This window comes from Dendrobates tinctorius, unplaced genomic scaffold (genome assembly GCF_039654945.1).
Source record: "Dendrobates tinctorius isolate UK_male_01 unplaced genomic scaffold, ASM3965494v1 ptg000145l, whole genome shotgun sequence".
NCBI classification, from domain to species: domain Eukaryota; kingdom Metazoa; phylum Chordata; class Amphibia; order Anura; family Dendrobatidae; genus Dendrobates; species Dendrobates tinctorius.
Window position 1 is genome coordinate 8,873,525 of NW_027361812.1, and position 26,053 is coordinate 8,899,577.

A 26,053-nucleotide genomic window follows, 5' to 3' on the forward strand; every position below is an offset into this window, starting at 1 on the left:
ACGCACATGGACGAAGCTGAGTGAGGGATGTAGTGGCTTGTGATAGCACTGCTCCCACTCCGACTTCAGAGGCATCCACCTCCACAATAAATGGACGGTCCAGATCCGGCTGAACCAAAACTGGGTTGGCCATAAAACTCTCTTTTAACGTAGAAAACGCCTGAATTGCCTCAGGATTCCAGTTGGCCACGTCCGCCCCTTTCCGGGTCAGATCCGTGAGTGGCTTGGCAATCTCTGAGAAACCTCTAATAAACTTGCGGTAATAATTAGCGAACCCCAAAAATCGCTGCAGCGCTTTCAGCGATTTTGGTTGCACCCAAGCCTTAATAGGCTGGACCTTGGCAGGATCCATGCGGAAGCCTTTACCTGAAACCATGTATCCTAAAAACTGTACCTCCTCAGCAAAAAAGACACATTTCTCCAGTTTAGCAAACAAGGAGTGTTCACGTAGTCTTTGTAGCACAGAACAGACGTGTTGAGAGTGTGTCACAGGGTCAGCAGAGTAAATCAGAATGTCATCTAAATACACCACGACATACACCCCACAAATGTCTCTAAAAATATTGTTAACAAAGTGCTGAAATACGGCAGGTGCGTTGCTGAGTCCGAACGGCATAACCAGGTACTCAAAATGGCCAAGGGGTGTATTGAAGGCCGTTTTCCACTCATCCCCGTCTCTTATGCGGACTAGATTGTATGCCCCCCGGAGGTCAAGTTTAGTAAACCAACGGGCTCCTGTTAGCTGATTAAAAAGATCAGGGATGAGTGGAAGCGGATACTGGTTTTTTAGAGTGATTGCATTCAACTCCCGATAATCAATGCAGGGTCTGAGACCACCATCTTTCTTCTCCACAAAGAAGAACCCGGCCCCAACTGGAGAAATGGATGGTCTGATAAACCCTTTTCTTAGGCTATCTGCAATATAGTCATTCATGGCCTGACGCTCTGGGCCAGAGAGATTAAATATTCTTCCCTTAGGGAGACGGGCATCCGGAATCAGATCAATAGGGCAATCATACTCTCTGTGAGGGGGTAGCTTTTCAGATTCTACAATAGAAAGACATCCTCAAAATCACTGAAAGCGAACGGTATGTGGGGGGTTTTAACCTTAACTTGGTTTACTGACAAGGATATGCAATTTTTCTGACACTGTGGGCTCCAGCGTACAACGTCACCCAAGTGCCAGTCGATGACAGGATTGTGCTGGCGTAGCCATGGCATACCCAGAATAACTGCAGAGGTTAAATTGTCCATCACAAAAAATGACACCAGCTCCATGTGTAAGGCTCCCACAGACAAAGCAACCTTGGCAGTAACAAACTTAACCCCCTCCTGAATAATGGACGTGCCATTAATAGCCGTGGTTTTAATAGGGGCATTAAGTGTTAGTAGTGTTACACCCAGATTCCTAGCAGTCAAGGAATCCATAAAATTTCCTTCAGAGCCACTATCCACATACGCGTTTAAACACAGCGATTTCTGACCACATGAAACTGAAATGGGTAATAAAACTTTAGCCGCATCTGCGGGCAATACCTGAGCCCCTGGGCAACCATAGCCAGAGTAGTTGCCCAGAGGTCGACATGCCAGGAGCATGGATCTCTGAGGTGCAGCTCTCTCCCTGAAGACTCCAGACTGCCGCATAGTTGTCCAAGAAAATGAGAGAGATCTTCCAGGCTGTGCAGTGCACCAGGTGTTCAGGCCAAAAATCAGCTCAGTCAGAAGAAAAAAAAAAAAAAAAAGTTCAGGGAGACTGCTTTTGTATATGTTGGGTATATACACAAGAAGCAGTTAATTTTATGGCCGGATATAATGTAACGTCCATCTGCGGTTCTGGGCTGCAGCCAGGCAACACCCCGAGAAACACTGATACCCTTTACCCCTATCTGGATTTACAACAGAGCCCAGGAGGTAGCTGTCTGAATAGGAGCAGCGGCCAGAGCAGGACGGTCGTCAGAGTGAAGTACAAAAACGGCAGGCAATAGCAGAGTCAATTTCAGGCCAAGGTCAGAGTCAAAAACCAGGAGGGCGGCAGAGCTACAGAATCGTTAGGAAGTAGCAGAGTCAGAATATCCAGGCCAAGGTCACAAACCAGGAGAGTAGCAGAAGTACAGAATCGTCAGGCAAAAGAGGGGTCAGAAATCCAGGCTGAGGTCAGAGTCAAACAGAAATCAATCACTAAGTAACACACAGGGGAACCAAGAATATATCCAGCGGCTTGCAAGACCAGTCCCAAGGTATTTGAGGGATCAGGTCATCCCTCACAGGTTCCTGGACTGGTGATGTCATTAGGGCCGCCCCCAGGACCAGGCCAGATGGAGTTGCAGTAACCCCCTGATGACTGACAGAGGGGCGGAGCCTGCGCCCACCAGATGCCTGCGCAGGAGCCACTTCTCTGTCACCACCATAACTCACGGGCGGACCACGGCGCCTCCCAGTGGCCGAGGCAGGAACAGCCGTCCCCGAGTCTGACAGTGAAGTGGCGGTCTGGCGCCTCCTAGTGGCCGTGACCGGAACAGCAGGCCTTGAATCCAACGGTGACGTGACAGACCGGCGCCTCCTAGTGGCTAAAGCTGGGACCATAGGCCCTGAGTCTGACGGCGACGTAATAGAACCACGGCGCCTCCCAGTGGCCGAGGCAGGAACAGCCGTCCCCGAGTCTGACGGCGAAGTGGCGGCTCGGCGCCTCCTAGTGGCTGCGACCGGAACAGCAGGCCCCAAATCTGACGGAGACGTGACAACCAGGATAACGAACTCAAGTAGGGAAGTTACAGGAGGACAAGTAAACAACGTGGGTCCTATGATATACACAGAAGAAAATGGAATCTCCCTCATCCCAGAATACATTTCTTCAATCGCACAATTCATCACTCTGTTAAAGACACAGGCTGTAAAGCTATTTAAGACACAGCTATAAATTCAGTCACCACTAGATGGTGTTATCAAAACCAGCACATAATGCAATCATATTTACCCTATATTCAGAGGACAGAACACTCCCTGCTTGACATTAACTAATGGCACTTCATTTTCCAGGTTTGGAGTGGTAAAGGCATGCTTGCAGTGGTGTCAACCTTTAAAAGACTTCTGACTGGTGGCTGATGTTGACTTGTAAGACTGAGCCACATGAATTAAACAAGCAATGGCATGAGCAAGCGAGCGCCAGGTTGAAAACCTGCTGAAATGGTGGGATTTGAGGTGATTATCTGAAGTCACCGTACTTAGAGCGGATACCTGAGGCAGATTTCTTCATCTGCATCTGGATCTACCAGTTCAAACGTGTCTGATTCGTCACTGTAAGGCGTTAAACGGTATAAGAATGCAGGGCCCCTTAAACCAGGTCATGTCCTTAAAATGTGTAAAGATTTAACAGATCTAGTTGCGTGGTCTGCAGGATTGTGGTGTGTGGACACATAGCGCCACTGTTTAGGGCAAGTGGATCTCCTGATCCTTAGCACCCAATTGCTGATGTAAATGTGGTGCCCCCAGGGGTACGGTCGCCACACTGGCTTTGCCTTCCTCCAGGGGAGGGTAATGCCAGGCTTGGAGGCAATGATGGGACTCTCTCACAGTCAATCCATGCATACAACACAGTTCCCCTCCTGACCAGCAGGGGGAGCTCTGACCCAGGTTTGAGGGGAGGAGTGATCCCTGTGGGCCAGGAGGAAGTGAGTTAGTTAGTCTGCGGAGGGTGAAGTGTGCAGACGGAGAATACGAAGCTGGAGGTTGAGCTGCAGCAGGCGAGCTCTCTCAGCTTGAGAGCGCACAGAACTGGAGTTGGGTCTCCACGGTGGTACGGGTACTAACGGCCCTGCCACAGATACCCAAGGAGTAGGAGGCTGTAGATGCCCTGCTCCCCTAGAAGACTTGAGGCACAACAGCAAAACAGATAGAAAGCCGGGGATTCGGAGAGTGAGAGGAGTCCCAGAGAGAGAGGCTACAGCTGTCTGCCGTGCAAGTGGAAGTCTAGGAACATTTGACAGGAGGAACTTCAGAGTAACTAAGGACTGGAGTGCTTCACACACACAGCGCTATTAGGGAGACTGCACAGCCCGTCTGAGAGAGAGAATCCCTGAGTTGCTTCCAGGCTAGCCTGCTCCAATACCATCTGTGATCAGGACCCTGGACTGCAGTTACCAAGTAAAGGTACAGAAATTGCACCCCACTGTGTTGTGTCTGCTTCCTAACCTGTCGGCACTGCTACAGCCCTGTGCCCATCACTTATACACTGCCCTGGGGTTACAGCTTCACCTGTGGGGAGCTACACCATCTAAGCTGCGACACACCATCAGCCCCAGAGGATCTGCACGCAGCATTGGCTAACACCTCACTTGCCAAATACCATGGGTGGCGTCACAAACTTTATATTACAACCAAACACCACCGCCATTGATATTGGGGCCCAGGGCCATGGACCGGGTCACCGCTGCTGTGACACATCATCCCCCTGACACCGGCCCGGTACCGAGTACCCCACAGCACTGGGTGAAGTGGGGGCGACCCAGTTTTGGCGTCACAAACAGGATTACGGAGCCCGGTATCCCCGGGTCCTGTGTGCCATAGACTGTGATTGTGAACTGTGTGAATTTGGCGCCAGTTGCCGCCTTTGCCGCGCTGCTTGGCACGCGCGGGAAGGAAAGGGGCAGGCCTTCGTGGGCGGAGCCTGCCACAGAGCGCGAAGCAGTGAAGTGCCGCGTGGAAAGACAGAAGAGCGCACGAGAGGAGGAGGAGCTGAGGCCTAAAGCCCGGAGGATCGGGCCTACGAAGCGGCCGCCGGTGAGCTCCTACAACCCACCGGCCCTGGCTAATGTTCACTAGGGGGGGAGAAGATGTCTGCGCCACAAGCCAACACAGAGGCAGACGCCACCGCCAACCCTGTGGTCCCACCAGGAGGCGCACCCACCTCAGTGTTTCCCATCATGCCGCTGTCGATGCCCTACATACCGGGAGAGGCATGGCTACCGCAGTACTCGGGTGAGTCACACACCCTGAGTGAGTTTAAAGAGAGACTGTGCAGCTTGTTTAAAGTTTACCCCCTGTCTGAAAGCCAGAAAGTAAATATCCTGATTGGACAGCTCACGGGTGCAGCACTGAGAGGAGTGAAAGCCTGGCAGGACACGGATAAAGAGACTGTTGCAAAGGTCCTGGCCAAGCTGAAGAGCACTTTTGACACCCGTACTGCCGCTGAGATCAAGATGAGGTTCTTTGGCTGCAAGCAGAGGGCACAGGACAGTATCAGGGACTATGCTCTCAACCTGCAGGAGGCGCTGCGAGCAGTCAAGCAAGTTGATCCTGACAGCGTCAAGGAAGAAGATAAACTGTTGAAGGAGCAGTTCATTGAAGGCCTCTTGTCCAGTACCCACCGAGGACAGTTGCGTATAATAACCCTGCAAAACCCTGATTTGGACTTTGCTGAATTCAAGGACAGGGCTATCCGGGTACTGCAGGAATCCACTGACAGCCGTCCAGCGCCCCCTAGATGCCCGGCGATCACCTATCATCAGGAAGCAACGTCTTTTCCTTCCATCCCTGTGGAGGCCGATGCACTGACTTTGGACAAGGACCCCTCTGAGGAGCTGCGTCTACAGGTCCAGGAGTTGACCAAAGGAAAGGCTGCACTCACTAAAACCGTGCAGTCCTTACAGATGTCCTCCAAAGACAAGATCCAGCTTGCTTCTAGTCCAGAGGATGTCCCGTGGCTCCGGAGAAGGAGAGCCCCACCACTTCGAGGAAGGACCAACGATCGCTATGACCAGGACAGACGTCCCATCTGTCTACGTTGTCACAAGGCAGGTCATCTTGCCAGGTACTGTCCTTTAAACGAGCAACCCCTGGGGCAGAGGGCCAACCCCCAGGAGTAGGATCCCCAGGCCCAAGGAACTAGAGAGCCAAGTATGTGGGAGGGAGACCAATCCTTCCTGTCGTGATTGATGGTATCCCCATGAACGCTTTGCTGGACACTGGCTCCCAAGTGACCACCATGCCCTATACTCTTTACAAGAGGTATTGGGCTGATTGCAAGCTCACCCGTGGTCCCACTGATGAACTGACAGTAGTTGCTAGTAATGGTCAGACCTTACCGCAGATTGGATGTAAGGAGATCACTGTTAAAGTGGGGTAAAGTGGGGAGGGTGGAATTAAAGTCTCAAGGTCTGATAATTGTTGATATTGATAGACGTGAATTTGACCCTATGATGACTCTTGGTACCAATGTAATTGAAAACTGTCTGTCCGAGGTTATTGTCTTGGTGCAACAGGTGGCTGAAACTGCTGGTTCCGGAGAACAAAGAGTCCTGCAGAAGGAGATCCGAGCCCTGATGCAAAGGCAACAAGTGGAACTCGCTGGTGGCGAGATTGGCAGCGTCAGAGTGAGTGATGCCTTCCCCATTGCAGTACCCCCCAGATGTGAAATGTTGGTATAGTGTCGGGCAGCCATAGGTCTTAGAGGGAGAGATTACCAGGCATTGGTAGAACCAGTATACTCCGAAAGTAGGCCCACTGTCCTGACAGCCATAGGGGTGGTTGATGTCAAAAAAGGGAGAGTACCTGTATGTCTTCTGAATTGCGGGGAAGAGGAAGCCACAATACCTCAGTACACCACAGTTGCTAAGCTGCTCACCGTTAACAACAACTCTTTGCAGGCAGCAGAGCCTTTGGTCTCATCTGATCAGGTGGAGGACAATGGTTCTGTGAAACAGCCAGAGGAGTGGTGCCAGCAACTGTAGGTGGGAACTGACTCTACACCTTCATACCAGAGAAATGGGGTCTACAGAGTGACACAAGAGTATGAGCGGGTATTCAGCAAACACCCACTAGATTTTGGGCAGGCAAAAGGGGTCCAACATCATATCCCCACGGGAGACCATCCACCCATAAAGGAGAGGTACAGACCAATACCCCCAACACAGTACCAGTGCGCTAAGAGTATGTTGAGGGAGATGAAGGAGGCTGGGATTATCAGAGACAGTTGTAGCCCCTGGGCAGCTCCCATTGTGTTTGTAAAGAAAAAGGATGGTACCATGAGAATGTGTGTTGATTACAGAAAGATTAATAGAATTACACATAAAGATGCCTACCCATTACCTAGGATTGAGGAATCCTTAGCTGCACTTAAAACTGATAATTACTTTTCCACCTTGGATCTTACTAGTGGGTATTGGCAGGTTCCCGTGGCAGAGGCAGATAAGAGAAAACTGCATTTACCACTCCAATGGGTCTCTGTGAGTTCAATTATATGCCATTTGGGCTCTGCACTGCTCCAGGGACATTTCAACGGCTGATGGAGTGGTGCCTGGGACACATGAACTTTGAAACGGTCCTGCTGTACCTGGATGATGTCATCGTGTTCTCCAAAACCTATGAAGAGCATCTGGAACACTTGTCTGAAGTGTTTGAAGCTTTGTCCAATTTTGGCTTGAAGGTGAAGCCCTCCAAATGCCACCTCCTGAAGCCCAAGGTACAATACCTCGGTCATGTGGTCAGTGCAGAAGGTGTGGCACCAGATCCGGACAAGATCACAGTCATCCGGGACTGGCCGAAGCCCAGCAACCTCCATGAGGTACGCCAATTCCTTGGACAGGTAGGCTACTACTGAAGATTCATCAAGGGCTTTTCTGAAATAGCTACCCCTATGCAAAACCTTTTGGTGCTGCAGTCCAAGAAGAACAAGCAGAAGAATTCCACCATTGAATGGACTGAAGAGTTAGAGAGGTCCTTCACCCGATTGAAAATGGCTCTCACCGGTGACGAAGTGTTGGCCTACCCAGACTATGAGAAACCCTTTGTGCTGTACACAGATGCCAGCAATGTGGGACTAGGAGTGGTACTGTCTCAGGTACAGAATGGAAGAGAAAGAGTGATCTCCTACGCCAGCAGGAAGTTGCGTCCCACCGAAAGGAACCCTGATAACTACAGTTCTTTCAAGTTGGAGTTCCTTGCTATAGTCTGGGCTGTCACCAAAAGATTCAAGCACTACCTAGCCTCTGCCAAGTTTACAATCTTCATGGATAACAATCCGTTGACCCACTTGGATACTGCAAAGCTAGGTGCCCTGGAGCAGCGATGGATGGCTCGGCTGTCCAATTACGAGTTCACTATCAAGTACCGAGCGGGGCACAAGAATGCCAATGCTGATGCGCTGTCCAGGATGCCGAACCTACCAGATGCAGGAGAAGACCCTGAGGCTCTGGAGGAGATCGAACTGCCTCCCTTCCACAGGCCACTGGCGGCCCAACGTGCTCAAGGAGTGAGAGACAGACGGTCTGGCTTGAAGGAGGTCACCCTGAATCCTTTGCCCCATCATGACTGGGCAGAAACGCAAGATAGTGACCCAGCAGTCCGCCTGGTGAAAGAGCTGTTGATACGAGCTGACTCACGTCCGGAGTCGGATGCTCCTGAAGAAACCCAGCAGCTGTGGAAGGAGAGAGGCCGGCTGTTTATCTACGAAGGGAAGCTGTGTCGGAGGAGTATCAATGCCCGCACAAATGAGCTGGTCTGGCAGGTAATAGAGAGGCATCAATGGTCCTGGAAGCATACCACCAAGGAGCTGGACACTTCGGATGGAAGAAGTTGGAAGCATTGCTCCGAGAGAGGTTCTACTGGGCTGGTATGAGGAAAGCCATTGAGAGGTGGTGCCGGGAGTGTGGACGATGTAACCTGCGCAGAAAGGATCGAGACACAGATCAAGGTCCAGCTTTCGAGGCAGAAGTGTTCCATGAGTTCTGCAACTTTTATGGTTGTAAGAAGATTTGGACAACACCTTATCACCCACAGACCAATGGCATGTGTGAGAAGATAAATCAGGTAGTGATTGACCTGCTGAAGACGCTGCCCTTGGAGGAGAGGAATCTGTGGCCTGGCCGGAGATGTTGCCAGATCTGGTAGACCTCTACAACCATATTCCAGTGAACTCTACCAACTGTGCTCCAGCATACCTGATGAGAGCAAGACCGGGAAGGCTGCCTGTGGATTTGGACATGGGAGTCCTCACGCCGGAGGCCACGTCGCCAGATACTGACTGGGACAAGGAGAGGCAGCAGCAGTACAGAAGGGTACAGGAGTGTGTGGAGAAGAGTCTGACCCAGGCTAGGCAAAGGCAGGAGAAGCTTTACAATCAGAATGCACCTGCTGTCCCCATTTTGCCGGGAGAAGTAGTCCTCAAAAGGAAGAGGAGGTTGCACAAGCTGGATGATCAATGGGAGGCTGAACCTTACACCATTCTGCCCTCAAACTTTGATAATGCTAAATTATGCCTTGTTAGTAAAGATGGAGGAGAGACCTCAGCAGCTGTATCCAGGGACCATTTGAAGTTGTGCCCTGACCAGTTAAAAGAGAGAAAAGAAGAATCCAATAACCTCCAACCGGTAGAGGTAGAAGAGAAGGTCAGCACAGTGCTTGGGGAGTTCCCTGTGAATTAGACTAGAATTAATTATGCAATAGTGGTACCAGTGTTGTTATTCCCTCAAGTGGAAGCACAGGAGGACGTGACTCGAGAAGATCAGGAGAATCAGGTAGCAGAAGCCACACCAGCAGTGGAGCCAGAGAACCCTCGCCCTGCCAGTGGTGAGCCTGTCGTACCCCTGGGGAGTCCAAGAGTCACTAGACAATCACATATCCCTGTGCCATGTAGAATCCCTAGTAGTGTACCCAGTACCTCACACACTACAGCACCAGTGTTACGTAGATCTACACATACCACACAGGGAGTACTACCAGTTAGGTACCGCATATAATGTAAATGTGAATGATGAAACTGTTGAAATGTAAATATGTAACTGTTTTCAAGCTTTTGTGCCTACAGGTAACCTGTAAGAGTACCCTTTGATTTTTATGGACACTGAACCACAGGACTTGTGTGTGGTCAAAAACTTTATTTGTATATACTTTACCATTTGCCCAGGAATGGACCATGGACATTGATGCTGGACTTATCATCATAGGACCATTTTTGGATACACTTGGTTTTTGTACATTTTTCCTTTTTCAAATCTTGTACAAATATTATTGTTCAAATGTTTATATGTTATCTATGTTTTCTTTTGTTCAGCCCAGGAGTGCTGACTTTCACTAGGGGGGAATGTGGCGCCCCCAGGAGTACGGTCGCCACACTGGCTTTGCCTTCCTCCAGGGGAGGGTAATGCCAGGCTTGGAGGCAATGATGGGACTCTCTCACAGTCAATCCATGCATACAAAACAGTTCCCCTCCTGACCAGCAGGGGGAGCTCTGACCCAGGATTGAGGGGAGGAGTGATCCCTGAGGGCTAGGAGGAAGTGAGTTAGTTAGTCTGCGGAGGGTGAAGTGAGCAGACGGAGAATACGAAGCTGGAGGTTGAGCTGCAGCAGGCGAGCTCCCTCAGCTTGAGAGCGCACAGAACTGGAGTTGGGTCTCCACGGTGGTACGGGTACTAACGGCCCTGCCACAGATACCCGAGGAGTAGGAGGCTGTAGATGCCCTGCTCCCCTAGAAGACTTGAGGCACAACAGTAAAATGGATAGAGAGCCGGGGATTCGGAGAGTGAGAGGAGTCCCAGAGAGAGAGGCTACAGCTGTCTGCCGTGCATGTGGAAGTCTAGGAACATTTGACAGGAGGAACTTCAGAGTAACTAAAGACTGGAGTGCTTCACACACACAGCGCTATTAGGGAGACTGCACAGTCTGTCTGAGAGAGAAAACTCCTGAATTGCTTCCAGGCTAGCCTGCTCCAATACCATCTGTGATCAGGACCCTGGACTGCAGTTACCAAGTAAAGGTACAGAAATTGCACCCCGCTGTGTTGTGTCTGCTTCCTAACCTGTCGGCATTGCAACATCCCTGTGCCCATCATTTATACACTGCCCTGGGGTTACAGCTTCACCTGTGGGGAGCTACACCATCTAAGCTGCGACACACCATCAGCCCCAGGCGATCTGCACGCAGCGTTGGCTAACACCTCACTTGCCAAATACCATGGGTGGCGTCACGAACTTTATATTACAACCAAACACCACTGCCATTGGTATTGGGGCCTAGGGCCACGGACTGGGTCACCGCTGCTGTGACACATCATCCCCCTGACACCGGCCCGGTACCGAGTACCCCACTGCCCTGGGTGAAGCGGGGGCGACCCATAAACATAAAAGCATCGAGTTTCGTTGCAAATGTACTCAAGTACTACCTTGCTGTCTGAGTAGAACTCAACGTCATTGATTTCCAGGTCAATTTCTGTCGAGATAAGTTCAGTTAACTGTACTGCTAGCACAGCCACACAGAGTTCCAGTCAGGGTATTGTGTGCTCCTGGACTGGCGCTAGTTTTGCCTGGCTCATAACAAGCCTTACATGGCATTGTTCCTTGATGTCAGTAGTTTTCAGATATGCTACTGCTGCAATCGCTTTGGTTGAGGCATCGCAAAAGATACAGAGCCTTTGCGTCTTGACTTCTGTTGATGGCACGGAAGCGTATGGTCATGCCACGTAAAGATCTTACAAGGCTTCTAAAGATTTCTTCCATCTTACCCACAATTCTCTCTTCTCCATGGAAATCAGATCATCCCATTCAGACATCTCTTGGGTGAAGTCTCTCAACATCATTTTACCTTGAATAGTTACAGGGGTTACAAATCCTAGAGGATCATATAGGCTGTTTATCACGGAGAGGACGCCTGTACGTGTGAAAGGTTTTTCTTCTTCGTTGATCCGAAAGGTAAATGCATCTCTCTTCAAATCCCAGAGCAAACCAAGGCTCCGTTACATGATAAGGAAGTCCGTGTCTAAATCCAAGTCTTTTAGATCAGTTGAGTAATCTTGAGAGGGAAAAGCTGCCATCATTTTTTGGCTGTTGGAAGCAATTTCGTGCAGCTTCAAATAGGACAAAGCGAGCATTTCCTGTGTCCTCTTTTGGAGACTGACTGCCGATTCATCTGTGGGTGTGGATTTCAAGCAATCGTCCATGTAGAAATCCTTCTACACAAACAATCTAACATCCGACCCATACTTTGCTTCACCCTCTCTAGCTGAATGTCTAAGACCATACAGTAGATGTCGACTGCAGGGGAAGGACCGTTCTTGAAGATTTGTACTATCAACCGATACTTCACGATGTCTTTGTAAGGGTCATTATCACGGTACCACAAAAACCTCAAATAGTTTCTATGTTCTTTTTTGACAAGGAAGCAATGAAACATCTGTTGTATGTCAGCCATGAATGCCACTGCACCTTTGCGGAAGCAAAGAAGTACTCCTAGAAGTCTGCTATTGAGATCTGGGCAAGACAAAAAGACATCGTTTAGCGAGCTACCTACATATCTGTCGCTTGAGTCAAATACTTCTCTTATCTGACCAGGTTTCTTAGGATGATACATGCCAAAAATGGGTAGGTACCAACATTCCTCGGAATCGTAGAGTACAAGTGCAATTTCTGCATGGCCATTCTGAAGCATTTTCTCAATGAAGGCAAAGACGTGCTCTCTCATTTCAGGTGCCTTCTGGAATTTGCGTTTGAGGGAGACAAATCGACCGTAAATAGGTTCTCTGTTGTTGGGTAAGCATTTCCTCTGGGGTTTAAATGGTAAAGAGGTCTGTCTTCTATGGACATTGCTGCCTTGTCTTCTCTTGTTCTGTGGAAAACTGCGTACCGTATGTGATCTTTGTCGCCGTCACATGTGTGGTCTTCACAGGAAGGATCAGCTAATGGACAAGGTAGAGGAGCATAGTGTGGCAACTCTTTTACCAGGAAGCTACTCTTACATGGCTGGAAGAGAGACTGACTTCCATTTTCAAGAGTATTGGTAAGCATGCTGTCGACTAAGGCCGGCTTGTGTGCTCCTCCTAGACAGACGTCTCCTTTGATGACCCATCCAAGGTCGTGCCTCTGTGCGTATGGAGCGTTCCTGGAGCTGTTTATACATTCTCTAGCCTTGTGGACTTATAGTATATCTATTCCCAGAAGTAGAGCTATTGGGGTTCCTGGATTCATCTCATATATCAGGTGGACTATATGCTTTAGATGGGGGTGATGTGTCTCCACCTCCCGTGAAGGTATTTCTGACCTGTTGTCAGGAATCTGGTTGCACTCCAATATGGTCGGTAACGATAGGCAGGTCTGGCCATCTATGGACTCCACCTTGTATCCGGTAGCCTTTCTCCCCGCCATCTCAACGGTACCTGAACATGTCTTCAGGGTGTAGGGAGAACCAGGGCCTACAATGCTGAAGTTTTCAAATAAGATGGACCTGGCTAGAGACCTGTTACTTTGGTCATCCAGGATTGCATATATCTTGAAGGCTTTGTCCTTGTGGCCTGCAGGATAGACTCGGACAAGGCAGAATTTTGAACAGGACCTTCCTCCTGTGAGTCCCTTACAGATCTCCATACATTTAGGGCTGACCTCGGGGTGTCTTCGTCGGTGACTTTCTGCTTCTCATCGTGCTCCTCTGCTTGTGACAACACTCGTGGAGTTGATCCAGGGTGCATGGCTGTATTGTGATCTGTGCTGCTGCATTCTGCACATTCCACGCCAGCTTCACAGTTCCTGGCAAAGTGAGAGGTTGTGGCACAACATTTGAAGCAGATGTTGTTCTCCTTGAGGAAACATTTGTGATCCTCTAAAGACTTCTCCCTGAAGGCTCTGCATTTTAGTTGAAGATGTGGTTTCTTATGTAGAGGACAATTTTTACTGACATCCTGAGGCTTGCTCTCATCCAGAGGAGGTTTATTCACATTGTGAGGAGGGCCTGCCTAAACAATGTTAGTTTTGTGGACTGCCACGGGTGTCCTACTGGGTTTGACACCGGGGGCAGTGGAACACGACAGAGTAAAGTCAAAACTAGGGTCATTTATAATCCTAGATTGTTTGGTGACAAAATCAACAAATACAGTGAAAGGAGGGAAAGATACAATATGATCTTGTTTATACTCTGAACCACATGTAATCCACTTTTCTTGTAGGTTGTAAGGAGGTTTCTGTACTATCAGATTGACACACTTAGCAGTGTTTAAGTATGCCAATCTGGGCAAATCACCTTCCTCCTGGGCAACCTGTAATTCTATCAATAAATTACTCAAATCTCTGAGCTTTTGATAACCTTTAGTTCCTACCTTAGGAAAATCATCAATTCTTTTATATAAAGCATTCTCTATGACTTCATCTGTCCCATAGCATTCATCAAGTCTTTCCCACACTTTATGTAGACCTGTGCGGGGATACTTTACATTAATGTCTCTCAGGCTTTTGGCATGTTCGACCGACTCACTTCCAAGCCACTTTACTAGGAGATCTAACTCCTCACTACAACAAAGGTCCAGACCATGAATGGCATTGTGGAATAAGGCTCGCCATGACCGATAGTTCTCGGGTTTGTCAGTGAACTTTACAAGTCCTTTTGTAACCAGTTCTCGGCGGGCAAAGAACTTTGCAAAGTCCATGGTGGCTCGGTCAGTGCTGGCATGAGCCGGTGTATTATAGTCATGTCTAGTGTGTGGTGTAGCACCATACCTGTAAGACACTTCTGACTCTGAATAGTCTGTGCGGTACCTTATCAGTGAACAAGGTGTCTCTTTAAGGTGGGATGGGAGCTGTACCTTCTTCACAGTGGAATGGTAACTGCGGTCAACATCTCTGTGCTGGACGTCTCCTTGTCTTTGGTAGTGAAGTTCGGGGTTGGTTTGCTGCTAATCAGCATAGGCTGATCAATATGATGCGTCAGGGCTGTCATCTATACCAGAATGTTGATGGACATACTCTGCGACGCGCTGTGCTGGATCTTGCTGCTCTAGATCTGGTCCGAGAATGCTGCTGCGTCTCTCAAAATCAGGATTCTTCATAGCTTCCAAATACTCTGCCTTAGCTATTGCAGCTGCTGTCTCTTTGTCTGCTGCAAGTTTTTCTAGCTCTGCTTGCAAACGTGCAGTTTCCGCTTCTCTCTCTGCCTGCAGATGTGCGGTTTCAGCTTGCAGATGAGCAGTTTTGGCCTCTCTCTGCTTGCAGACGTGCGGCTTCCGTCTCTCTCACTGCCTGCAAACGTGCAGCTTCCGTCTCTCTCACTGCCTGCAAACGTGCAGTTTCTGCATCTTGCACTGCCTGTCTCTGTTTTAAATGCATCTCTCATTTGGCGAAGGAATATCTTGCTTTGGCTGCTTCGGCCTCGGCACGAGCGATAGCAGCAAGTTCTGCTATTGACGACCTGCCAGAACTTGCTTGTAACCTCGTTTTGCGTGAGGATGTGCTGTTTTGAGACATTGTGCGCTTAGCTGCGTATTGCTGAGTATACTGGCGGGAAACAGTTTATGCGCGGCGGCTTCTGCGTGGCGGGAATGATGAAGCACTTGATGGCGGGCTGCACTCTCGGTACTTGTGCGTGTACAGCGGCCACTGCAGTATCCGCAGGCAGTGTGGTGTGGGTACAAGCGGCTCCTTAAGTCATATTCACTATCGCAGGTGTCTAGTATCTGTTTTACTGTTCTGCCTTCATACACGTTGACACAGTGTGCAATCTAGCATACAGCATAAACCACCTTCTATCTTCCAAAATAAGCAGACTGTTCTCTGTAGTCTAACTTGTTTATTGATGAAGAGTATAGAACATGCGGTAAAACTATAAAGAAGAGGGTCCTCTCTCCCCTCTATATCAGTCTGTGATTGTTAGTTTGTTCACTGTAAGTGATATCTGTACTTTGTATGTTACCCCTTCTCATGTACAGCACCATGGAATCAACGGTGCTATATAAATAAATAAATAGTAATAATAATACAAACGACATGGGTAAGTATTGGGCAGATGATCATACAGCTAACACAATTACAGGAAGTATACAGTGTGATGCAAACTTTACATAGAAACACATAGGTGTCTAATTACATCTACTGAGCACTGGCTGCTGTACAGTTAATAACATCTCTGAAACACTGCATTGCAAAAAACGATATTAACCTTACCACATATGCTTTATCAGGATAATGAACTCAAGTAGGGAAGTTACAGGAGGACAAGTAAACAACGTGCGTCCTTTGATATACACAAAAGAAAATGGCATCTCCCTCATCTCAGAATACATTGCTTCAATCCCACAATGCATCACTCTGTTAAAGACACAGGCTGTAAAGCTCTTTAAGACACAGCTATAAATTCAGCAACCACTAGATGGTGTTAACAAAACCAGCACATAATGCAAACATATTTTCCCTATATTCAGGGGGCAGAGCAGGTGCGTAACACTAATATTACAGACTGAAGAAAAATGAGTTCACTAATTTATCATATCAAAATAACAGCTTTATTATATTATGTTAAAACAAAGTTAATGTAACTATATCAAGGTTACAAAATGAGAATAGGAAATAATAGCATACCAAAATGATTAAAGCACTGTCAAAGACATGATTCCATAGAAATTGATCAAATTTGCCAGTGTATTGGGAGTAAGAATAAAATATAAGAAATCAGCTTCAGAGACATAAAATCTTTATTTTTGTTGGTAAGTGTAAAAAAATATTTTTACATCCAAGCACTAATTCATGTGCAATCATATGTTTTATGTCGTTGAAGCTAGATTATTTTCCGTTGCTTGATGATGGTTTCTGTCTCCTGCTCCATGCTCCGAACTGAATTGGGAAATTACAGTAAGCTGATTCTCTTATGTGTATTTCAGAAAATGCAGTTCAAGGAAAAATACCCTAATACAGCTTTTTCCTGATTAAGTACTTTCCCATTGTAATAAAATAAAATGTGATAGTGAATAACTACAGTACATGTGAAGTTCAATAAATGCAAGCATAAATCTTAAGCCCCCGTCAAACACAGCGAGATCGCTAGCGAGATCGCTGCTGAGTCACAAGTTTTGTGACGCAACAGCGATCTCACTGTGTGTGACACGTATCAGCGACCGCCCCCCCCCCCCGCCGGGTATAGCTGATCGTGCTCTAATATTCTGGACTTTTTTTGATCGTTGGTCTCCCGTTGGCCTGCACGCATCGCATGTGGCAGCAGGAGACCATCGATCAGTGAGCTCCCAGCGCTGTAAGCAGATGCTGGGAGCTGGTATCCAAGGTAAACAGCGGGTAACTAAGCGCATGCATTGCTTAGTTACCCGCTGTGTACCTTGGATACCAGCATGCTCGCTCTGGGAGCTGGTATCCAAGGTAAACAGTGGGTATCTAGATATTCGGGTCTCCACCCAGCTTTTTTGGCGGAGTGTACAGACCCAATCATGATGCAGGGATTGTCAGCCAGGCAATGAAACTCCGCAGCCATCTTTGTTGTGGTCGTGTAGTGATTGACTGGCCGCACCCATCATCAGGGGTATAAGAGACCGGTAGCCGCCGTGCTCGGCGCATTCAGCTCTGGATTGAGACAGTATAGGGAGAGCTGCTGCCAAGATAGGGTCAGAATTTTGAACTTATTAGTTAGTGTGGGGTATACCATCCTAAGCTACTCAAATCCAGCTAAACCAACAGTCCTTCTAAGGACTAATTCCAGAGTATATAGGTTCCAGTGTTAGGTGGGCAGGGTAGTGTGTTGTGAATTCCCCTTGCTCGGATCTCTGAGCCAAAGCTCCCTCTGCTCCCTCTTGTGGTTACTAAGAGTAGTGGAGCTGGCCAGGTTGATGGAAGTTCCCCACCTGATGATGATAATTGGGAACCTGGGATTAGTGGCTGGGAGCATATAATTGAGCTGGCTGCTCTTGAACGTTGCTGGTGATTTTCCTCCTTGTGCATCTGGAGTTCTTTTGTCCCCTGCCTGAACTGCATGGTTCAGTTGAGTGATTCTTTTGCTTATCCTTTGCATCTAATTTGGCTGTGCCTTTTTTTTGCTTTCTGCTTTGTTGCTAGGGTTCAGCGTACTCCCTGCTGGGGGCAGCGCTGGGCCCTGCTGCATATGTTACAGCATGTGTCAGTTTGTTCAGTCCCCTGTTATGTTAGTATCTTTTGCTTTGCTTCCAGTTTATACCAGAGTGCTGATCTAGCGGGGGTGAGGTCGTGTGGCCTCAGGTTTTCTGTATATCAGAAGTGTTGGATTTTTCTAGGATTTTGTGCGTGATTGCAGACAATATCTTTTCTGTCCTGTCCTGTCTAGACAGCTTGGGCCCCACCATTTGCTCAGTCTGTTTTCTGCCTGTGTTTGTGTCTCATCTGGTCTCACCGACAATATATGTTTTGGGGCTGTCTATTCCTTTGGGGATCTGCTCCGGGGCAGTTTAGATTTCACCTTTCTGACTTCAGGCTTAGTTAGTTCTCCAGCTGTGTCGAAGCGTCTGGGGCATCGTAGGAACGCTCCTCGGCTACTGCTAGTTGTGTTGAAAGGATCAGGGGTCTGCAATCCGCTTAGTTACCAACCTCTCTGGTTTTCTGGTGGCTTAACCTGTTCCTGCCATCCTCCTCAGTGACCCATTCATAACAGTAGTGTACGTGGCTCTATACACATCAATGCAAGGCCTGCAGGCACTCTATGTGTGTATATAGAGCATTTCATACATCAAGAGGGTCTATTCCCTTCCTGTGTTCTGATGATGATGCTGCTACCTGTAGGATATATTGGCCACATATAGCTAGCCCCAGGTGTAATTGGAATAGAGGCCACACATTTTTTGGTGTGGTATCTCCGTGCCAGCTCATATCTGTATGTGCTCAAAGTTTGGCCAGTTTACGGCGGTTTTCTTTTTTTATCCTGGCTGTCACTGTACTTACATAAAGCAGTATTTAGCAAAAAATAAAAAAAATACAGGCCACACATTTGTCGTAGTGGTATCTCCGTGTCAGCTCATATCTGTGTGTGCTCAAAGTTTAGCCAGTTTACAACGTTTTTCTTTTTTTGTCCAGGGTGAAACTGTACTTATATACAGCACTATTTAGCCATAAAAAAATACAGCCCACACATTTGTCATAGTGGTATCTCCGTGCCAGCTAATATCTGTGTGTGCTCAAAGTTTGGCCAGTTTGTGGTGGTTTTCTTTTTTTGTCCTGAGTGAAACTTTACTTATATACAGCACAATTTAGCCAAAAAACAACATCATTTGTCATGGTGGTATCTCCATGCCAGCTCATATCTTTGTGTGAACAGCTCTGTAAAATGGCCCATCTGAGGTTCCCTCCAGTCATTTGGAAATTTATGACGCGGGGGGAAACAAGGGTGATTGGGGTACCACCTCTGAGGATTGTACTGTGTGTGATGTTAAGGTGGAGGAAGAGGATGAGAGCCCACTTGATGCAACATTTGCCATCCACTGTAACACATGCTCTATCTGAGCCTTATCTAGGACGAAACGGTGTTTGTTCAGTTGAGCTTTCATTTACATTAAAACCTAACCCAAGTACACATCGAACACTAAACCTATTCCCCCTTCCACCACTACCTCGCTTTTTCACACTAATATTGTAAGTAGCATTCCTCTCTTGTTACCTGCTGTTTCACAACCTTAAGCCCTTAGCTGTCAGTCACTTGTCACTAAATGAACAATCACTATTTATTCTTTTCTGCTAATTAGATTTCAGAGCACAAGGGCCAAAGATTCTGGACACAGTCCTGCCCCTGTGCACTGAGATCTAATTAGTTGAAAACTTCAAGTGGTGATTAAAGTAGAGCAACAAAGCAGATTTATTCACAAAATGTATCAATACATTCTATTTTACAGTTCAATTACAGCCATCTCTTTACTTTACATTGCAGAATCGTGCTGACTAGGGATGACCGAACCAGAATTCTGAACACAAACTTTTCCCGGAAGTCTATTTTACTGTTCGAGTTCAGCATCAAGTAAAGTTTGTTGAAAGGCTGCATAGGTCACTCAAGGTCCTGTCTCACGGGTGATGACGTTACTGCCGTAATTTCTCTTAACACATGACCACGAGTAACATATGAAGCATCTTTCTCTTAATGACGCTCCCTAGGTTGTAGGAGACTGGACATAGTTGGAACCATGATGGATTACGTCGCAGCTTCTGGGATTATTTTTTAATATTAAATAGGTAAACCAGGGAATGTGTGGGTGAGTCTTTATTCAAATAAACTTTTTTTTCCTGTGTGTGTCTTTATTTTTAAATAAGGGGTTAGTAATGGGGGTATCTGATAGATTTCTTTCCATTACTAACCCCAGGGTTTGATGATTGTTGACATTACACAGCTGACATCAACCCCAAAAACTATTACCCCGATTGCCACTGCACTAGGGCAGTTGGGAAGAGCTGAGGCTAATTGCCAGAATTAGCATTTCTAATGGATGCACCATTTCTGGAGCAGCTGAAGGCTGGTCTTATTAGGATGGGCAGGGGCCAATTTCCATGAACCTTCCTGGCCTTTTAATATCAGTCCCAGCTGTTTGCATTACTTTAGCTGGTTATTAAATTAGGGCGACCCCAAATTATTTTTTGGATGGTACCTCCAATTTTAGTAACAGCAGTGACAAAGCAGACAGCTGGGGGATAATTTTGATAGACTTGGGAGCTTCATGGATATTGACCCTTTTCCAGCATAAAAAGATCAGGTCACAGCTGTCTGCTCTCCCTTGGCTGGTTATGAGTAATAGGAGAGATCCCCACACCATTTTTTTCATTCATTCATTCATTCATTTATTTATTTATTTATTAACAGGTATAATAAACTGCACATACAATACAAGGCACTGTTCTACTCCTCCATTTGCACCTGACACAAGATTATTATTTTTTATATTTTTTTTATTCTATGTTATTTTAAGTAATTTTCCTATCCACATTCATTTGCAGTTCAATTGTTCTGCTCTCACCCCCACTTTGCTTTCTTTGGCAGTCCCTTAGCCCTTACTTCAACCATTTTACAGACATTTCACAGCACCAAAGTTTGGTTTCTGGTACCAGAACCTGAACTTCCACGGGTTCTCCCTAGTGTTGTCAGGTTCCCTTTAAAAACAATATGTTTTTAAAATATTAAAGAAGAGAAGTACAACAAGGTTGTAAGAATAATTGCAATTTATTGCAGTGTATATAACACAAGACATTGTAGAAGTAGTCAACAAAGTTAAGCAATAGCTAAATTGCACTTTTAGTTTACAGAAGAAAGAAAAGTAATTGAAAGACAATATGTAGATAGTTCTTTTTTTAACAGACTGTTTTTCCAATTGAAGTATGGGTCACAACAAGTCTTATGGATGAGTAAGAACCTGATATGTGATTATTGATGATGAACATAACTGCTACAGGCCAAATAATGTTCATAAAGTCATACTGGGGTCATGGGACATCCAGAATACATGAGCCCTACTGGATTAAACATTAATAATTTACAATGGACAATTTTCAGGGCCACAGTACAGATGTTGTAATGTGGGAATATATTTCTTAAGGCAGTATTAATATCTTCGAGAAGTTGTGGAGGTTTTTGAAACAATTTTGACACTGGAGCCGCTGCCACCTCCTGAGGTAAAGTTAGCCATTTTCCCACTGTTAGCAGTGAAGTTTCCTCCACTGATTCCTCCGCCGTATCCACTTGCGCTTCCTGAGCCAAATCCACCTCCAAATCCATAGCCTTGGCTAGCTCCACTGCTACCACCATAAGACGAGCTAACAACAGCTGTCAAGAATAAATTGTATGGTTAGAGTTAATGTATTATTTTATGCAAAAGACACAGAATATCTTTAAGAGAGAATGAAATAAATAAACTTACAGATGTTTACAGCTCCTACACCTTCTCCAGCCAACCTATTAATTAAAAAAAATTATTTTATTTTTTTTCCACTGGAAATAACTCTGTTCCCACATAATACTGCTTTCACCTGTTATTTTAAGATAGTGACCTATAAATATATGTATTAAATTGCTCAACTGATCGAATATGACTTCCTTTTCCTTTCCATTAATTTCATTAAAGACTCCAGTTTCTTACAAACCAAATTCAATACAACAATGCGACATTTGGACAAATCCTTTGACAATTAACATCACAAACAGTAGTCCTTAGAAGGCATATATATATATATATATATATATATAGCTGAGTGTATGTATGTGTGTGTATGTATCAAGCCACGCCCACTCCACATAGCCCTGCGCCCTGGCGGGCGGAGAGCGGGGTTGCAGAGAGAAAGTGCGGGACGCGGGTGGAGGGTGGAGCTGTGAGAGAGAAAGCAGGATGCGAATGGAGAGCGGGGCTGTGGAGGGATAGAGCGGGACGGCGTATGGAGAGCGGCGCTGTGGAGGGGAGAGTGGGGCTGTGGAGGGATAGAATAGGACGGCACATGGAATGCTGGGCTGCAGAGGGAGGGAGAGGGACAGTGGGTGGAGATTGAGGGTGTGGAGGAGAGATCGTGATGGTGGGTGCAGAGTGGGGCTGTTAAGGGAGAGAGCAGGACATAGGTGGAGAGCTGGGCTGCTGAGTGAGAGAGTGAGATGGCCATTGGAGACAGGGGCTGCTGAGGGAGAGAGCGGGGCTGTGGAGGGAGAATGCGAGACAGCGATTGGAGAGTGGGGCTGCGGAAGAAGAGAGCATGACGGTGACAGGAGAGCTGAGTTGCGGAGGGAGACAATGGGGCTGCAGAGCGAAAGCGGGGCTGCTGAGTGAGAGAGCGGGACAGCCAGTGGAGACAGGGACTGCAGAGGGAGGCAGCGTGACGGTGGATGGAGAGCGGGGCTGCTGAGGGAGAATGTGGCATGGCGGGTGGAGAGCTGGGCTTCGGTGGAAGAGAGCAGGACGGTGAGTGGAGAGCGGGACTGCAGAGGAAGAGAGCGGGACGGCAGATAATTACTATGCCCAGGCAATGCCGGGCTCTTCAGCTAGTATAATATAATCATATATTGCAGCATATCATAAAATCATCTTTTCTTTATTGAGAAAACTCATTTCTGGATGAGCCAAGAAGAAAAGAAGAAAAATAAGCCAATAAGAAAAATAAGGAATGACACATCTGTATGTCTATTGAAATCTATTTTTCTATGTCTAAGACATCTAGGGGATAACTTTCTGCTCCTTTCATTTTTAATTGGAGCACCGGAGATTGATCTTCAGTGCTCCTATTAGAATGAATAAGGAAGCAGTGTTCATAATTGACCTCTGCTCTGTTCAGCTCGGGCTTTTCAAAAGCCTGGTTCTTGGGATTAGTGGGGCCTCGATGGTCAGATTCCAGCCATTGGAAAGTTATCCCCTATCTCGTGGATAGTTGATAATTTTCAAACTTGAGATCACGGCTTTAAGCTTTCTAGCCACACGTTTGCAATAACTGCAGTAAATGGTAAAATTGATTTGCCTGTTGAAGATTTGAACAGACAAAGCAATTTTTTTGTAAAGATTCATTTGCAATACAAAGAAGCCATTTTGAATTACTAGGCCTCAGAGAAGTCTCCTATTATCTTGAAAACAAGGCACACCTCATTTTAAACTATATTTTATGGATTTTTATTGCCGTTACCTGCTCTCTTCTCCTTCCAGCAGTTTTCTGTAGGTGGCAATTTCAATATCTAGAGCCAGCTTGACATTCATCAGCTCCTGGTATTCTCTCAGTTGACGAGCCATGTCCTGTTTGGCCTTCTGTAGAGCCTCCTCCAGCTCTGTAAGCTTTTGTTTGGCATCCTTCAATGCAAGCTCTCCCCGTTCCTCAGCCTCAGCAATCGCACTCTGCAACTTGGCACACTGTTTTAATATTGAAAAGAATCTATCCTTAATATTTTGACTTAGAAAGCAATATTTTCCAACATATGGAGATTTCTGCCAAAAACACTGTGCCCATTTCATCCTTACAAGGTTTGTGTTGAGATCAGTTTTAGGTTTCTGGGGCAACACACGTTTCATTCTAATTTTATAGGCATGCTGTTAAATTTTTGATCCAAACTTCCTGGCAGAAGCTAAAATCTGAGACAATGCGACACTGTAATAATTTCTTTGCTAGGAGACAATATTAATTCCTTATATTTATTTTTAAGCCCTAAAGCTATTTCCCTTACTTGTTTTTTCACGTTGTCGATCTCAGAACGCAGTCTGGTAATCATACGGTTTAGCTCTGCAATTTCAGTCTTTGTGCTTTTCAGATCATCACCATGTCTTCCAGCAGACATCTGGAGCTCCTCATACTGCAAAACAAAAATACAATATTTTGTTTAGGTTTGTTAAAATGCTAAATATAGAGAGTATATGGCAAATGTTGGTATGCAATATTACTTTGTATCTCCTCTGATGACAAAATTCAATGTCAACAGGACCTGGACAGCTAGATTGTGAGCAGTTGGACTTATTAAAAGCTATAGATCCATCACTGTTTGTAACTAGTACTGACCTTGGTTTGGTACCAAGACTCAGCCTCCTGGCGGCTTCTGTTGGCAATTTCCTCATACTGAGCCTTGACCTCGGCAATGATACCATCAAGGTCCAATTCTCTGTTGTTGTCCATAGACAAAACAACTTGGGTGTCTGAGATCTGTGCCTGCATCTGAGCAAGTTCCTGCAACCAATATGGAAAGAAAGAAACAGTTAAACCTATGATGATTGACTTATGAGTTTGAATAAAGAAAAAATCCCATATGGTAAACACTGTACATGCAATGTAATATTTCTACTCAATATTGATAAGCTCTGAAACTTTAAGTACCGCTTCATACAAGGCCCTCAGGAAGTTGATCTCATCATGCAGAGCATCAACTTTAGATTCCAGCTCTACTTTGTTCATGTAGGCAGCATCTACATCCTAAGTAGACAAAAGATTGCATTAGTCAACATCTTAAAGTTAGGCCTACAGCTAAATACAATACTGACATGTAAGGAATTGATCAGAGAGTCACCTTTTTGAGCACCACAAATTCGTTTTCAGCAGCTGTCCTCTTGTTAATTTCCTCTTCATACCTTAGCAAAGAATAATAATTATATGTTTGTGCTACCAACCACAAGCAGAGTTCATCTCTATTTACTGTCAATTTACATATGAAAAATATGCTATCTCACGTTGGTTGCAAAAGTTCAGGTTTTACATGAATACATAACCTTCTCTTATCTTTCTGATTATGAACATTGTGCAATATTAGAGTTTGATGTCTGTAATTCTCAAAAACCAATCCAGACATTCTAAATTTACTAATCTAACGCATGTATCACTAATTCCTTCATTGTGAAAAAAACCAAGTAATAAATTAATAATATTCTACATTTTTGGCAGTTGGAATTTAAGTTTCTTTCCTTGAGCAGAAATCAAAGCTAAATGAAGCAAGTCTCAAGAAACAAGTGATACTTCACCTACCTTGTCTTGAAATCTTCTACAGCGTCTTGATTTTGTCTTAGCTCTGATTCCAAACGAGCCTTTTCACCTGATAGGCTGTCTAGCTGTCTCCGGAGCTGATTAATATAGGCTTCAAATAGAGGTTCAATGGTATTTCTAACTGTTTTGACTCCCTGTTCTTGCAAAAGGCTCCATTTAGTTTCCAGAACCTTGTTTTGTTGCTCTAGGAAGCGTACCTAAGTGGCAACAGACAGCATTTTTTGAAAAATCATTCATTATGCCAGAAAATTTAGTGCAGAAGAGAATATAAAGGCCATGAAGACTACCTACCTTGTCGATGAAGGATGCAAATTTGTTGTTGAGAGTCTTAATCTGTTCTCTTTCTTCTGTGCGCACTTTCTGAATAGTTGGGTCAATTTCCAAATTGAGAGGAGCTAAAAGGCTTTGATTAATTGTGACTGCTTGGATTCCACCAGGTGGGCACACTGGAAATCCTGGTCCACCTCCAAATCCTTGCCCAACACCAAATCCTTGACCAGCACCAAATCCAGAACTTACACCGAAGCCTGCTCCGCTACCAGCTCCATACCCAGAGCCATATCCATAACGGGACTGAGAGCTCAGGGAAATTCTGTTATTTCCTCCAACACCGCTTAGACTTCTGCTGCCAAAGCCACCAGAGCTCATCCGGCCACCAGCCCCACCACCGCTGCGAGATACAGAGACTGAGCTAAAGCCACTTCGGTTTAGCCCTGATGGAACTGCGGAAGCAGCACTGAAGGTCTTTTTGAAAGTTGTTTGGCGGGATACAGTAGACATGGTCCTTTTGGATCTGTGATGCTGAGGATGAGAAGAGAAGCAGACAGAGTGAACGGCACAGTGATGAAACTTCCCTTTTTATCTGTCTCTGTATG

At 46.2% G+C, this 26,053-nt stretch overlaps 2 protein-coding genes across 2 annotated transcripts in view; both read right to left on the minus strand.

Moving 5' to 3' along the window:
* Window positions 1–26,053, minus strand: part of LOC141049595 (keratin, type II cytoskeletal cochleal-like) — a 199,509-nt gene that overhangs the window by 127,332 nt on the left and 46,124 nt on the right. The gene's annotated exons all lie outside the window — the stretch shown is intronic.
* Window positions 20,895–26,026, minus strand: LOC141049593 (keratin, type II cytoskeletal 5-like). Its single transcript, XM_073546160.1, has 9 exons — window positions 25,470–26,026; window positions 25,161–25,375; window positions 24,709–24,769; window positions 24,519–24,614; window positions 24,207–24,371; window positions 23,878–24,003; window positions 23,346–23,566; window positions 21,608–21,642; window positions 20,895–21,513 (listed from the first exon to the last, which is right to left on the minus strand). The coding sequence occupies exons 1-9, from the start codon at window positions 25,956–25,958 to the stop codon at window positions 21,293–21,295; spliced, it is 1,629 nt and encodes a 542-aa protein (XP_073402261.1). The 5' UTR covers window positions 25,959–26,026; the 3' UTR covers window positions 20,895–21,292.

Excerpts from the sequence above, each read along its gene's own strand:
- LOC141049593 (XM_073546160.1), bottom strand. The coding sequence starts at position 25,958 with ATGTCTACTGTATCCCGCCAAACAACTTTCAAAAAGACCTTCAGTGCT. Across the intron at positions 25,376-25,469 it reads TTGCATCCTTCATCGACAAG|GTACGCTTCCTAGAGCAACA; the intron begins GTAGGTAGTCTT and ends GTTGCCACTTAG. Across the intron at positions 24,615-24,708 it reads AATTTGTGGTGCTCAAAAAG|GATGTAGATGCTGCCTACAT; the intron begins GTGACTCTCTGA and ends TTGTCTACTTAG.